The sequence below is a fragment of the Vipera ursinii genome (assembly GCF_947247035.1).
Source record: "Vipera ursinii genome assembly, chromosome: 10".
Lineage (NCBI taxonomy): Eukaryota > Metazoa > Chordata > Lepidosauria > Squamata > Viperidae > Vipera > Vipera ursinii.
Genome location: NC_139520.1, coordinates 6,995,138 through 7,010,604, shown reverse-complemented (window position 1 = coordinate 7,010,604; position 15,467 = coordinate 6,995,138). Strand labels below are relative to the sequence as shown.

At 40.2% G+C, this 15,467-nt stretch overlaps 1 protein-coding gene across 1 annotated transcript in view; it reads right to left on the bottom strand.

Annotated features, from left to right (window-relative positions):
* LOC310645164 (receptor-interacting serine/threonine-protein kinase 2-like) overlaps positions 1-15,467 on the bottom strand; it is a 74,684-nt gene that overhangs the window by 44,519 nt on the left and 14,698 nt on the right. Inside the window, exons 2-3 of the mRNA XM_083370678.1 lie at positions 3,349-3,511; positions 2,749-2,901 (exon numbers count right to left, since the gene is read on the bottom strand). Coding sequence (XP_083226804.1) covers positions 2,749-2,901; positions 3,349-3,511 — 316 coding nt within the window. The remainder of the gene's footprint in view (positions 1-2,748; positions 2,902-3,348; positions 3,512-15,467) is intronic.

The window sequence follows — 15,467 nt, the reverse complement described above, 5'->3', positions numbered from 1 at the left end:
GATGTGTACCATATTATAACAGAAAACATAGAAGGAAGACCTCTTAATACTCTAGAGCCATGGTGGTGAACCTATGGCACGTATGCCACAGGTGGCATGCAGAGCCCTCCCTGTGGGCACTCGTGCCGTCGTCCCAGTCCTAGGCCATTAGCTGGTTTATAAAACCTTTTTGCTTTAGGCCTCCGCCGCTGTGTGCAAAAAAAAAGGTTCAATGAATCAATCAATTTCAATTTCTCATGGGGAAAAAAAGATCTCACAAAGTTGAATTGATTGAATGAATGAACGAACCTTTATTGTCAAAGTACAACCATGTATACATTGAGATTGGCTGAGCCTCCCTTCATGCCCCCACCCCCGCCCCAACTTACAGTGACACAAACCCTCCATCTTATCATACCATGTGAACTACCGTAATTGCACAACACACCGGCCTCGCAAGTCAATCATGCATAAAGTTTATAAAATTATTTCCCATTCAAAAGCCTAACAGCCCACGGATAAAAGCTGTTCTTCAGCTTGTTGGTGCGGCTGGCTATACTCCTATATCTCCTACCCGAAGGTAGGAGAGTAAAGAGATACCGTCCAGGGTGTGAGTCATCCCTGAGGATTTTCCTCACTCTTCCAAGGAAGCGAGCCCTGGCAATTCAACTTTTTAGTCCCAACCAGTCTGCCATTACCACCACAGCCATGCTCACCCAATGGGGCATGCCCACCCAATGGCCACGCCCACCCAGTGGGCCACACCCACCCAATGGGCCACGCCTATCCGGCACCCGACGATACATAAGTGGGTTTTGGGTTGCAGTTTGGGCACTCGGTCTCCAAAAGGTTCGCCATCACTGGTTTATATCATTGGACTGCACAGACATAATCAGAGAAGTCGAACGACCCAACTCTGTTTTGGAAATTCCAGGTTCTGGAATTCCTCTCCCTTTGACTGAAAGAAAGGTGGAATTCTCTTAGATGCTGCTTCCATAATAATGGAGACCTTTTGGCCACATATAATGCAAGAAGGTACAAGTTCAGTTTTAAAAAATTTAGAAGTTGAGAAACAGTTGGAACAAAATGAACCATCATCATCTCTGTCTGGACCTCTAACCACTGAAAGACAGACTCTAAACCTAGCATTTAGGTGTGTAGAGACTCTGCATATGGAAAAGGGACTCTGCTCATCTAGCAATTGAATGCAACAAGATCTGTAGATTCTTGGACAACATCAGATCTCCTCTGATTCAAGATAAAGGATTTTAGTGCTGGCCTTGAGCAGGACGTAAAAGACATGAACCTCTGACGTAACCTTGGGAAAGTAGAATGTGTGAGAACATAAATTCATAAGGATCAAAAGGCACCCCTGTGAAATGAAATAAAATGGACTTTTAGGAATTCTTCCTCTTCGTGGTTCTTTAGGGGAGTCACAATATGCGGTCCCCTAAGCAGCTTTACTGATTGCAGAGGCATCATCAGAAGAATACAAAGTAGATCAATTATAGATTCCAGATCTCTGATCAGCTCACAATGAACTTCGTGACAAAAGAATCAGGAAGTCAAATGGGATCTTCTAGTTCCAAACTTTTTCTAACAAAAACTTTCTGAAGCTAAAGCAAAGTACATCAAAAAGTGTTAGCCCTGGAGGCAGTCCAGACAAATAACAAAGCAGGACTACAAGCTCTACCTTTATTTAAAAGTTAGAGCAACAGAATCTTGCAAGCTTGAAAGTATTTCTACCCTCTGATTCTTTTACTTTCTGTGAAATGAAAGAGAGTCCCTTGTGCAACATTTCCCACGCCTTCTCTCTTTCTGTGGGCTGCGATATCTTTTAGAAGACGGTCGTCCAGACTACAAATCTCCCTTCCGTCTCCCAAGGTCCTTCTCACATACAATTATGAAAGTGACAGGGAAAAAGTTGTGGGGAGAGAGAAAGAAGACTGCCTGGGAGCTATCAATAGAGAGAAATGTCTGTGTCTGCATGCACACACACAAAGAGAGAGAGAGAGAAAGAAAGAGAGAGAGATTATAGAGAGAGAGATAATATAGAGATATACAGTATACATGTATTTGTAGATATATAGATTAGAGAGATTAGAGAGATAGACAGAGAGAGATAGACATGATATATTGATAGTCATAGCGATAGAGAGATAGAGAGATAAATAGACAGACATATACACACAAACACACATACCCCTCTATTTATGATTGCCTTTCAATCCAATACTTTCTGAGATCATCATATTGCAAAAGATTACTAGGACATCCCAGAGCCTTTATGAAACATGGTGGGTGATAGGCGCAGTTTGTGTTCACTAAGAGTATTGGAAGAAAATAGTGATTGATGGTTAGTTATGTTTCGTAGGATAGCCATTTTATGAATCTGCTCTCTTCTCCCCAAATTCCTACTGGCAATCAACATTCTCAGAATTCTGGTTTCCCACCCAGAATGTTGTAGGTTCTCCTGATCTACAAATGTTACAAGCACAGCGACAAAATGAAGACTGTGTTATGTTGGTCAATGGAATTTGGAATTTTATGCAACCAGAATGCTATACCTGCAAGCTATAAATATTCTCTTCTACTGGATTCTGCTTTAGGTTTTATGCAATCAGAATCCTAAGCTCCTCCCATTCTGCTTCAATACACACGCACTTAGTGGTCAACCTTGAGGCCAACTCAGTTGAGTTTATGGAAACCAAAGCCAATGCTGCAATGACAATTCCCCAACCATCCCATCCTTTCTCAGGAGAAGCTTACTCATGTTCTCGTTGAACGCTTGAATCAAACACGTGGCCTCCTCCAGGATCTTGGCTTCCATTGATTTTTTGCCCGTTCCAAAGTTTCTGAGAAGCATCCTGGAAAACTTTTTTTGTTCCTTCCATACTTCACCATATCTTAAGGTCAATAAACCTGAGAAAACATCCAACAGTAATTAATTTGTATTTATAAGTAGTTATTAATTTATTTAGTTGTTTTTAAGATACATTTTCAGAAGTGATAACGTAAGCAAATGAACAAAGAATTCCTGAAGTTATCCAATCAATCCTCAATTAATAAAAGATAACCATGCCCAGAAAAATACATTGAGTAACTGTTTTATGGTATAAGAAAGAAGTCTGATTTTTTCTCAGCTAAATAACAAAACCTCTACTATATTGTTATTCATAAAGGTTACAATACAAAAAAGGAGTAATTCTAACATTTCTTCTTTCTTTTACTGAAAACATTTGGTCTGTAGTCCAGATTGCAAAGGAAAAGGGACATTTACCCATACCAGAATGGGTAACTTGGATTCTAACAGGCTTTTGGAAGAAGAATAAAATAGAAACAATAGAATCGGGAATCATATTCTATTACCTTTTTTGTTAGTGATGATGTCCATTATAGGAATATCTGTCCTTCCAGCAAATTCTATGCCTTTCATCACAAGGACCTCTTTTGCTGAAGAAAACCCATGAGTGAAGACCACAGGTGTTCTTCCAAGATAAAGGCTGAAGACAGGACCATATTTTTTTCCTAGCTGAAATGAAGTAGCCAGGAGTGTTAGCATAACACTATTAGGAAATTAGTTGGGACCAATTACTGCGACGTTGCAACGTTCAAACTCCATTCCCCAAAGTATTTGGTCAACGGTCCTCCTGATTTATTTATGTAACTGTAAACAATCTATCTGCAAAAGTTTAATGGGACCACTTAAAAAGGGAAGGATTTTTTGTCATATCTGGCAGAGCTACAGAAGGCTTTGCCTGGCCAACCACTTTTCTTAGAAGAGTTGGAAACAAACATTGCAGCGATGCAACAGCAAGGAAGGAGGGACTGATAGATCAATTATAGCTCCACTTTGTGCCTCCCCCTACACCTTCTGCACTCCCTTGCACATTACAGGGAATTTTCCCTCATTCAAAATTTGTAGGGGTTTTAGAATGTCTACCATAATTTATTGTACAATTCACAGTATTGATTTGATGTTATAGTTTACTATCTATAGACTTTCTTTACTTACATGGATTAATTAAGCATTTTTAAGTCAACACTGAACTTTATATGAAGGCGGTTATAATAATGTAAGTTTTCAAGCATAGTAGGATTTTTTTTAAAGGAAGTCCTTACTTAACGCAGTGGCTCAGTGGGTTAGGACGCTGAGCTTGTCGATCAGAAGGTCGGCAGTTTGGCGGGTAGAATCCCGAGTGCCGCGTAGCAGAGTGAGCGCCTGTTACTCGTCCCAGCTTCTGCCAACCTAGCAGTTCGAAAGCATGTAAAAATGCAAGTAGAAAAATAGGGACCACTACGGTGGGAAGGTAACAGCGTTCCGTGCGCCTTTGGTGTCTAGTCATGCCAGCCACATGACCACGGAGATGGCCTCGGACAAGCGCTGGCTCTTCGGCTTTGAAACGGAGATGAGCACCGGCCCCTAGAGTTGGAAACGACTAGCATGCATGTGCAGCTAACAAAGTGAGATAGAGCTTGTGGCCTAGAGGTAAAAACAACTGCCTAATGTGCAATCAGCCCAGGTTCGAATCTCAAAAGGGTATGGCTGACTGATGAAAACTAATGAGTTAGAAATGCATTTCAGTCTCCCTTTAATTCTTTGTTAGTAATTTACACAACATATATATATTTACACAACATATATATATATATGTGTGTGTGTGTGTGTGTGTGTGTGTGTGTGTATACATATATATATACATACGTATATACATATATATACATTGATTGATAGATAGATAGGTAAATAGGTAGATAGATAGATAGATAGATTATATGTACGTTACTTGTGAATTATTGCATATCTGTGTGGCTGTTTGAGTTCACTTGTCCATACACACATACACATGTAAAAATGCTTTTTAAGTTGTACATCTTTCTTGATCTTATGGCCACAATACATTTCTTTCATTTGAATTGAAAGTAGTGCACTATCCTCCACTGCCCCTTCACTCAAGCCAAAGCAAGAAAGTCAAAAAAATTCCTTTACGTAAGAGCACATAGAAACAGTCAGAGAAAGCAAAGTACCCAACTGAATTGTGGCAAAATGCAAATTTCAGATTATTTTGATCTGGGATTCCTCACCTTGTGACTTACAAAAAAAAGCATAATTCTCTCAGGTTCTGCTTACATAATAGTGGAGACACTTTGGCCATAAATATTCTACGTCTTTATGTTCAGACTTTCCACCTTTAGAGGCACAAAAGCTCAGAAACAATTGGAAGAAAGATAACTATAGTCATGTCTTCCTGAAAATCTAAGAGCAACTGAAAGACAGAGTGTAAATCCAGCTCTTAGGTGTGTGGAGATACCACATACAGGAAAAGGACTGTGTTCATCTAGCAATTCTTTACAAGGAGATCTGGAGGTTCTTCTCTAGTCCAAGGTAGAAGAATTTGGCTCTGGTCTTGAGAAGGAGGTTAAAAGACGTGAACAGTGACCAAAATCTGAGAAAGCAGAAAGTTTGGGAACAACACTTTGTTGTCCTTCAAATGAGGCCATGAAGAGTTTGGAGAGATTTTCAAGAGTCTGTAAATACATCCTCCAAAATAAAGTGGCAGTCCTGAAATCCCAGTGGAGTCTGCTTCTTGGCCCGGCCTTGCTTGTATGGTTGACTGACAAAGACCAAGATAGACCAAGGCCACCTCACCTGCATACCTCCCCCACCATGCACAGGCCCCAGATTCTCCTGCCAGGAAGAGCCATCTGATAAACAAGCTATGGACTCTGCTCTTCTTCACCCTTCCTTTCGGTAACCTTGACAATAGAGAGAAGAGACTGGAAAATGAATTTCATCTCCATCATAAATGAGGCTGATCCTCCACTGGACAATGTGGCATAATGAGGACCACTCGAAGGCTTCAGCTGGTGCAGAACGTGGCCGTACGAGTTGTGATGGGGGTTTCCCGATACTCCCATGTAACACCTCTACTCCGCGAGCTGCATTGGCTTCCGGTTGCCCTCCGGGTGAGATTCAAGGTGCTGGTGATGACCTATAAAGCCCTGAATGGCTTGGGTCCGGGATATTTGAGGGAACACCTGCTGCCAGCATCAAGTTCCCTTCGTCCAGTGCGCTCCCACAGGGAGGGTCTTCTCAGGGTGCCGCTGGTAAAAGATTGCTGGCGGATAACACCCAGGGGGAGGGCCTTCTCTGTGGGTGCACCTGGCCTCTGGAACCAGCTGCCCGCAGAGCTTAGGACTGCCCCCGCAGAGCTTAGGACTGCCCCATTTCGCTGGGACCTGAAGACCTGGCTCTTTGAGCTTTCCGGCCTAGGCTGAGAATTTTAATTGGGGTTTATATTTTTGGGATTTGATTTAATCTTTTTAATTGTTTTTAACTTTTGTATTGATTTTTGTTTTAAATACCCTGTAAACCGCCCTGAGTCCTTCGGGAAAGGGCGGTATATAAATCCAATAAAATAAAATAAAATAAATAAGATAGCACTTTATTTATGTTTCAGAAAATGACTTTGTGGTGAATTTGAAGTAGAGATGGCTGGCTGTTGGAGAGAAGGGGGTGGTCTCAAATCGGTTGCCTTGCAGATCCTCACTCAATCTATGCATTTGGCTGGCGACATTTCAGCAACACATTAAAGTGAGATGGGGATTGTGTAACCCCAAAGTGTGGTGTAAAATCTGGAGCTTGAGATTTATCTGGCCACGATAACTGGAAGTTCCTGAGAATGCTGGTGAAGAAGAGGAAGAGCTCCATCCGAGCCAGCTTTTCCCCTAAGCAGACTCTCGGTCCTGGAAAGGCAAAGTGGTTTTTTAATGGTTTTTTTATCACCCTGTAAACCGCCCTGAGTCCTTCGGGAAAGGGCGGTATATAAATGTAATAAAATAAATAAAAATAAATAAATAAATAAAGTGAAGGAGAAAGAGAGAAGCCATTCAAACAGCTGAAGGCCGGCAACCAATTGCAACTGCCGGACCTGCTTGTTTCTCTACAACATGATCCCAAATCTCATGAGATTTCCAAAGTTGCTAACAGTTCCTTTGCATTCTTTCCTTCTCTAAAAGGTTTACCTTCTGGGCCTCTATGCAGCACACCTCATGTTGCTTAGAGTTTAAAAAGATGTTGAGACTTTGGAAGTTTGCATGTGTTTCTGAGCACCTCTACGGCCAGTCTAGAGAAAAAAGGACTAGGGAGGACATCATAGCAGTGTTCCAGTATTTGAGGGGCTGCCACAAAGAAGAGGGCATCAAATTATTCTCCAAAGCAGCAGAGGGCAGGAGAAGAAGCAACGGATGGAAACTAATCAAGAAGAGAAGCAATCTGGAATTAAGGAGAAACGTCCTGACAGTGAGGACAATTAACCAGTGGAACAGCTTCTCTTCAGAAGTTATGGATGCTCCCTCACTGGCAGTTTTTAAGAAGAGATTGGACAGCCACCTCCGTGAAATGATATAGAGTCTCCTGTTTGAGCAGAGGGTTGGACTAGAAGCCCTATTTGATTCTGATTCTCTGCTTTATTTTGTCCAACCACCTCCAAAGAGAAATTTACACAGAAGACCTATCACAATGCATTTCCAGACACAGGAAATGATATCCCCAAAGTGAAATCCATGACCACACAAAAGGGTCACACCTTTTTGTGGTCCAGGACCAGGTGTTCTTCAATGACCTCATTCAACATGATTACCTGTATTTCTTTTTACCACCATTTTCCTACAGGATGCTGACCTCTAAGCTGAGCCCAAGAGTTGACTTCCACAAGTCTCTAAAGAAAGGTTTCCACTGTGTGAGGGAGAGAGAGTGAGAGGGTGGGAGGGAGAGACAGATGGAGAGAGAGAGAGAGTTGGGGAGAAAGAGAGAGAGATGGAGTGAGAGACAGAGAGAGAGAGAGAGAGAGAGAATGATGGAGATGGAGACAGAGAGAAGAATAATTGACCTGCTGAAAATGGCATGAAGGCTTCCGGCTTGACAAACTCTCCCTCTTCATTCAGGAAGTTGGAGGGGTTGAACTCATTGGGGAACTTCCACTGAGATTCATCACAATGGGCAGACTGGATATTGGCAAAAACCATGGTGTCCTGCACAAGCCAAGACAAGCACACAACAAAGATATTGAACTATAAGCCCATGGCACTCCCATAAAATGATCTTCAAAAGGAAGACCCCCCCCCAATGATCTCAATCTCCTGTTTTCTCTTGCTCTTACACACAAACACAAATGCCTCAGGTGAGGAAGACACAGATAGACAATGCCGATTCACCAACACATCACTACATGTAAAACAATTAAAAGTTTCTGGTTGGTTTCTTTTTTACCTTGGGAATTTTATATCCAAAAAACTGCATATCTTTCATGGGGGAATGAGGTAGTCCAAGAGGAACAACAGCTGAAACGCGTTGGATTTCATGAATGACTGCATTTGTGTAGGGCAAATTTTCTCTGTCTTCGTACTTCAAGATTGCCTCGTTTCCCAGAACTGCGTCTATTTCCTTCCAGCATTTCTCTGAGGAACAAACAGCTTAGTTACCTTCTGGAAAACATTTCACTGATTTTAAGTAGACAATGGTTTGTTTTCCAAGCAGGGGCCCACCAGAAGAGAGGAAAGTGAAGCTGAGTTTCCAGCCATGATAACTCAGGACCCTTCCTCATTTTACATAATAAGTAAAGTTACTACCCATATTTCCATGAAAATAAGACCGGGTGTTACATTAATTTTTGCTCCAAAAGACGCATGAGGGCTTATTTTCCAGTTAGGTCTTATTTTCGGGGAAATACAGTACTGAAGGCATCCGTCTTGCTGACAATCTTAACTGGGCCTTATTTTGGGGGTAGGGCTTATATTAAAACCAACCTGAAAAATCATGCTAGGGCTTAATTCCAGTTGGGTCTTATTTGGGAGGATGATGAAGAATGCTATTTTGGGGGGGCGGAGCTAGCTTGAATGGACGCCAGACGCCGAATTTCTGCCTCCTCCAGACCATTGCAGAGAATTGATTAAGAAATATAACACCCAATTAAGGACTATGAAAATTTAAGAGATTATGAAACGTGAGTTACTTCCCTTGCTTTCCTTCTGAAGTTTGGATTGCATTTGATTTGGTTTTGGACATTCTCCCAGAGAAGCTTTGAATTCAGATTTTTGACTCAGAGACTTGAGAGGCTTTTGAAGGCTGAGGTGGAGAGGAGGGGCCCTATGATTGAAGACTGATAGGAAAAAGAATTTGGAGAGAGTTTAAAGGAGTATAGCTGAAAAGATAATAGCTGGTTTATAAGTGTACAGTGTGAAGGCCCCTTACTCCCTCCTTTCTGTCGAAGTGTTGAGATCTGGAGAAAGTGAAAATATTAAACATCTTTAAGACAGAGCCTTGATAAGGCCTGTGTAATAAAGATAGTTGCTGCCTTTGAATTTTTTTATTGCCATCATGTTGCTTTCATGGAGATAAGTTGATAAGGACAAGACAAAGGGTGGAAGTGGCTTGGGTCCGGATTATCTAAGGGAACACCTGCTTCCGGCATCAACTTCCCATCGTCCTGTGCGCTCCCACAGGGAGGACCTTCTCAGGGTACCGCCGGCGGGTTATTCCCAGGGGAAGGGCGGCGGGTTATTCCCAGGGGAAGGGCGTTCTCTGTGGGTGCGCCGGCCCTATGGAACCAACTTCCCATGGAACTCAGGACTGCCCCCGACCTTTGCTCATTTCGCCGGGACCTGAAAACCTGGTTCTTCAAGCTGTTTGGCCCAGACTGAGGGGTTTTAATTTAATTTAATTTAATTGGGTTTTAGTTTAACTTCAGGGACTGTAATTTAATTAATAATTTTAATTGATTTTAATTGTATACTATGTATTTTAATTTCCCTGTAAACCGCCCTGAGTCCTACAGGAATAGGGCGGTATATAAATTTAAATAATAATAATAATAAAAATAATAAGTGACATATATGGACTATAGACTGTATAAAAATTCTTAGAAGGTTAAGAGCTCTTTTTGGTGGATGTCAAAGCGCAGCCAAAGTGCAGAAAGTGTTTGGCAAAGACCCAAATCAGGCCTTAGACCAGACATGTCAAACACAAGGCCCGGGGGCCGGATCCAGCCCACGAAATGGTTTCATGTGACCCGCGAAGCCATCCTGGAAACAGTGAGGGAATGGCCCCCACTGCCTTGGCCCTGGCCCAGAGACCCTCCTTCTGCCAGAGACCCTCAGATCTGTCCCACTCCTGCCCAGGTCCCCCCACAGGCACCCTTGATGCGAACGATGTAGAGCTGGCCATGCCCACCCAGTAGGCCATACGCACTCTAGCCACGCCCACCCAGTAGGCCACACCCACCCAGGCCACACCCACCCAACCCCCTGAGGGCAACCACAATGAAATTGAGTTTGACACCCCTGCCTTAGACCTTCAGATTTACATCTGATTCGAGTAGAAAAAGCCTTAGAAATGGATGTGAGGGGAAAAATCGCCTGAGAAGTCACTGAGTCAACCAGATAAACTTGATATTCTCTTACAAGAGTTAAGAGAAATGAAGATAAATATAAAAGAAATGAAGACAAATGTAAAGGAGGATTTGATGGAAATAAAAGATAAAATGGATAATATGGATGTAAGAATAACAGATCTGGCAAAACAAAGGATATGACACGAAATATTACAGAAGTGAAGACTCAGATGGGGGAACATGATAAGGTGTTAAAAAGTCAGATAGGGCTTTTTTTCTCATAGAACGCTCAGAACGGAGTTCCGGCACCTTTTTTGGATGGAACCTTGTAGGGTAGGCAAGGCGGGTTGTATGACATGTGTGAGTTCCGGCACCTTTTTCTTTTACAAAAAAAGCACTGCAGATAATTATGATGCATCAGGTGAAAAAGGATTTGATTGACATATGTGATCGCCAATCAAATTTACGTATACGTGAATATCCAGAGAAAAGTGAAGAAAATGAAGCAAAATTGATTTAAGCAGTACTGGATTGGGCTATCTCAATCCTCCCAGATGTCCCCTTTACAAGATATGATATTGATGCAATACATAGAGTCGGCCCAAAAAGGTTGGGAAGAAAATTGCCGAGAGATATTGTGGTGTGACTCTGATCATATGCAAAAAAAGAGCAATTAATGCACAAATTGTGAAACATGTCATCTATGGAAAAGTAAAATTATCATGGTTCAGAAGAATTGCAGCAATAAAACAACAACAATCAATTAAGGGTGGTCCCAGATATTATAGCAGTAAATAGAGATTTATTATGGAGCAATATAGAATTGAAGGAATTAAGGGAAATAGGCGATCCTATAGAAACATATTGGTTTAAAAAGGATATTTAAAAAAATTGTTAAGAGAATTCAAAGTCCCTTTTTAAAAAAATTGATAGAATTATGGAATAAATGGAGATATTGTTTAATACCAGGAATTTTTTCCTTTAACACCGGTCGTAGAAATGGAGAAATTCCCTAAGACTGAATTGAAAGATTGGATTAGTAAATTAAAAGAAAAATCAGATGTATAAATGGGAAGACTGGAAGAACAAGATAAAGAATATAGTATAATTAAAGAATGTTTTATCAGATACTAAATTAAATTGGCTGAATTTAATACAATTAGAGAAATGGATAAAAATGGAAAAAAATTCGAGATGAAAGGTAGACAGTTAACAAAATTTGAAATGATTATAAAGGAAAGTGAGGAAAATGAAGAATATATAGGTAAAATATACAGAATATTAACTGAACTAGAAGAGGCAAAAGATTTAAAATTAATCTGAAAAACAGATTTAGGAGAAATAAATGATAAAGTTTGAAAAAATATTTGGAACAGAAGAGTATATAAGAATATGTCAGTTAGAGTTAAGGAAAATGGATATAAAGTGATATGGAGGTGGTACCTAACACCACGTAAATTAAATCAAATAGATGTTAAATATACACATATTTGCTGGAGGTGCGAGAAAGTGATTGGAACATATAAACATATGTGGTGGGACTGTGATAGCGCACAAAAGATATGGGACGTGGTGTTTAGGGAAATTAGACAACATTTGAAGGTAAATTTAGATATGTCACCGAGGATTGCATTACTGTTACTGGTGGAAAAACAAGATATAAATGAAGCAAAAAAGCAATTGATTATAAATTTAATAATGGCAGCTAGATTAGTAATGGTTAAATATTGGAGACGGAATTGGGTTATTCAAAGAAATGAGTGGTATAATGAAATATGGAATATGGCAATAAATGATAAATTAACAACAGAAATTAAATTTTAAAAAGGGATGATTAAAGTAAATAATTATAATGAAATATGGGATGATTTTATAAAAAACAATCTTGGTGGAAGGCAAAGGGAATAAACCTGCTCAAGAATATATGCTGTTTTGGAGGGGATAAGGGCACAATTGAAATATATTGTGTATTGTTAGTTGTTATATGAGAAGAAATATAGGTAATAAAAATGGTCTCCAGGGGTGTGGGTGCATTGTAGTATTTGTATTTTTTATATTGTTTTTTATTTAGATTTATATGTGTTATGTTTGTATTATTTGTATTTGAATAAAATAATTTTTTTTTAAAAAGAATGCTATTTTACAATTCTTTACCTTAGCTCAGTTACCTTCTGGAAAACATTTCACTGACTTTAAGTAGACATTGATTTGATATTCACCAGAAGTAATAAGAGGGCAGCTGTCTGAGTTCCCAGCTATGATCATGACCCCCAATTCAGGACCCTTCCTCATTTTACATAAGTGAAATTGTTATTATTACACGTCAAGCTTTTTGGATTAAAATTTGGTGGAATATGCAGAAGATATTTAAGAAAAAGATAAGGTTTTCTCCACAGTTATTTCTGTTGGGTATTATTACAGATTGTACCGTTATAGAAACTAAATTGATGTTGAATTTAATAACGGCAGCAAGACTTTTGGTTTCGCAATACTGGAAGAAGGAGGAGCTGCCTACGATAGAAGAGTGGACTTTAAAAGTTTCAAACCTGGCAGAAATGGCAAAAATTTTAAGCATATTTCAAAGAACAATCGCAACAGAGATATATTTCGGAATGGAGAAGATGGATCGATTATATTCAGAATAAATATGGGACTAAAAATTTCATTTAGCATATGAATGAGTATTAGAATTATAAGATGTATTATTATTTAGTTATGTTTAAGTGGAGTTAAAGTGTGATAGGATTTAAAGTGTAATTATAGATGGTTAGCATATTTTAGCTCAAGTTTGTTAGAGGCAATACCCTGTATTCAGCTCTGGGAAGTTGTGGGGAGGAGAGGGAGGTAGGGGAAGCTGGGGGGGAGGGGGAGGGAAGGAGTTTATCTTTAAAATGTATTGTAAAACTTTTCAATAAAAAAAATTCTTCACCTTGGACCTCTGGAAAGGCCATCAAATAGAGCCAAGTCCACTTCAGTGTTGCCGCCGTTGTCTCTGTTCCAGCCTCAAACAGGTTACATAGTAAGACTAGCAGTTGCTCTTCCTCAAAACTTGAACTTTTCCTCTCAGGCTGGGGTTTAATTAAAACAAAGAATGTTGTTAATCTCAAATGGGAAAAGGATCCTCTCCCAGTCATGTATTCTCATTCATTCGGTTGACAACTCCAACTTAAAAGCAGGAGTTCATTCTGAAAAATATGACTAAAAATGGAAAGGAAGCGATGAGAAGGGAAACAAGCAACTTCTGGTGACAACTCATCATAACAGAGTTTGGGGAGAGGACAAGGCTCCCCTAGAGGGTCCCCCTGAGCTGGCAAAAGGTCCTTTCCTCCAAGTCCTGATGGAAAGATCTACCCTAGCAGGTTGGGTCTGCACAACATGCAAAGCACAAGGACATTGTTGCACTCACACAACGAGTCAACCAGGCAGAAAGATTTGGCACAACGTCTAGAAAAGTGCCTGCATCGATATTTTTGTGATATTTTCAGGGTGTGGTGGTGCAGCAGCTAGAATCCAGTACTGCAGGCTAACTCACTGCTCACTGCCAGGAGTTCGATCTTAACAGGACTCAAGATCGACTCAGCCTTCCATCCTTCTGAGGTCAGTAAAATGAGGACCCAGATTATTGGGAGGACTAGGCTGACTCTGTAAATCACTTAGAGAGGGCTGTAAAGCACTACGAAGCGGTATATAAGTCTAAGTGCTATTGCTATGTGTAATTTCAAAAAAATAGATCCAAGAAGAGAGGGGGGAAAATCACTGCAAATTCAGCAGGAAAAGATTGAGGAAATTTACCTTCTGTATTTCTTCTAAATACGCATCGGTGAAATCCCGAGGTTCTCCTGGAGTCAAGGTTGCCTTGTGTTCTTCTATCTCTTTTTCAAGGAAATCATCTAATTTCTTTGTAATTGTGAATAGTTCCTGATGGGGTAGGGGAAGACATCTCACCAAGGGCACCTCGTTGTAAATCTACCAGCAAAGAGAAGAAAAGCCAACACTGATTAATTTGATCACAATCAATCTATCCTTCTTTGTAGGATAAATTGAGCAGGAAAAGAAATCCCTTGTAATGTCTCCTATTCACAATTTGATAGGGAATCAAACGCCCCAATAAGATAACATTTCAACAAGTGTCCCAATATGATACATTTTTCCCTGATTAAATTTGGATAGCTGCAGTTTTTGACCAAATATGGAAGCTTCACCCATCCTTCCTGGCACTCTGATGAGATATTATTCTAATTGCAAGGAAAACCAGAGAGTGTCCAAAATATGTGAGACATGAAAACTCAGATTCCCACCACCTAATTGTGCCCTTATTTTGAATATTCCTTTGGACTCTTGTTAAGGATACCAAGGCCCAGGGTCCTGCTAGTATTCGGACTTTTTGATGTATCATATCCATCATAGTTTTGGGGAAGCTGTCGTCATATTCAAAATGTTTTGCAAATAATATGGTAGACATTATGTTGGCAACCGCAGTCTCCAGAAATCCATTTGGATCGAAAGGCATGTCTGTCAAAGAAAAGAAATGAGATCCCTATCAATTAATATGGCTTCATGTTCCTTTAGAGGAGGAGTCACAAAGTCAGTGTAATAAATCCATTCCTATAACTATAAGGAAACTCTGTCTGATTGTCTGTCTGTCTGTCTCTCTATCTATCTATCCATCCATCCATCTAGCCAATCATCACCATCATTAAATTTATACAGCTGTCCATCTTATAAGCCAATGACTCTGGGCAGCGTATAATAATTTTGGACACTGTTCAGCAAAAGCTACTCCCTAAGGAGCTTTACTGGCTGCAGAGGCATCATCAGAAGTACACAAAATCATGTCTCCACAAGAGATTTCAGTTCTCTGATCAGCTCACCATGAACTTTGGATTAAAAGAACCATGAAGTCAACTGGCATCTGCTATTTTCAATCTTTTTCTAACACATAAAAGTCTTGCTGAAATCTAAAACAATGTACAACTCAAAGTGTTAGCCCTGCCAAGGAGTGCGCACCATTGCAGAACCAGGTATATCCACTCTATCTAAGGTTCAACTGAAACAGCTCCTTCAGAATTGTCAGTGCAGAGATTATATGTACATATG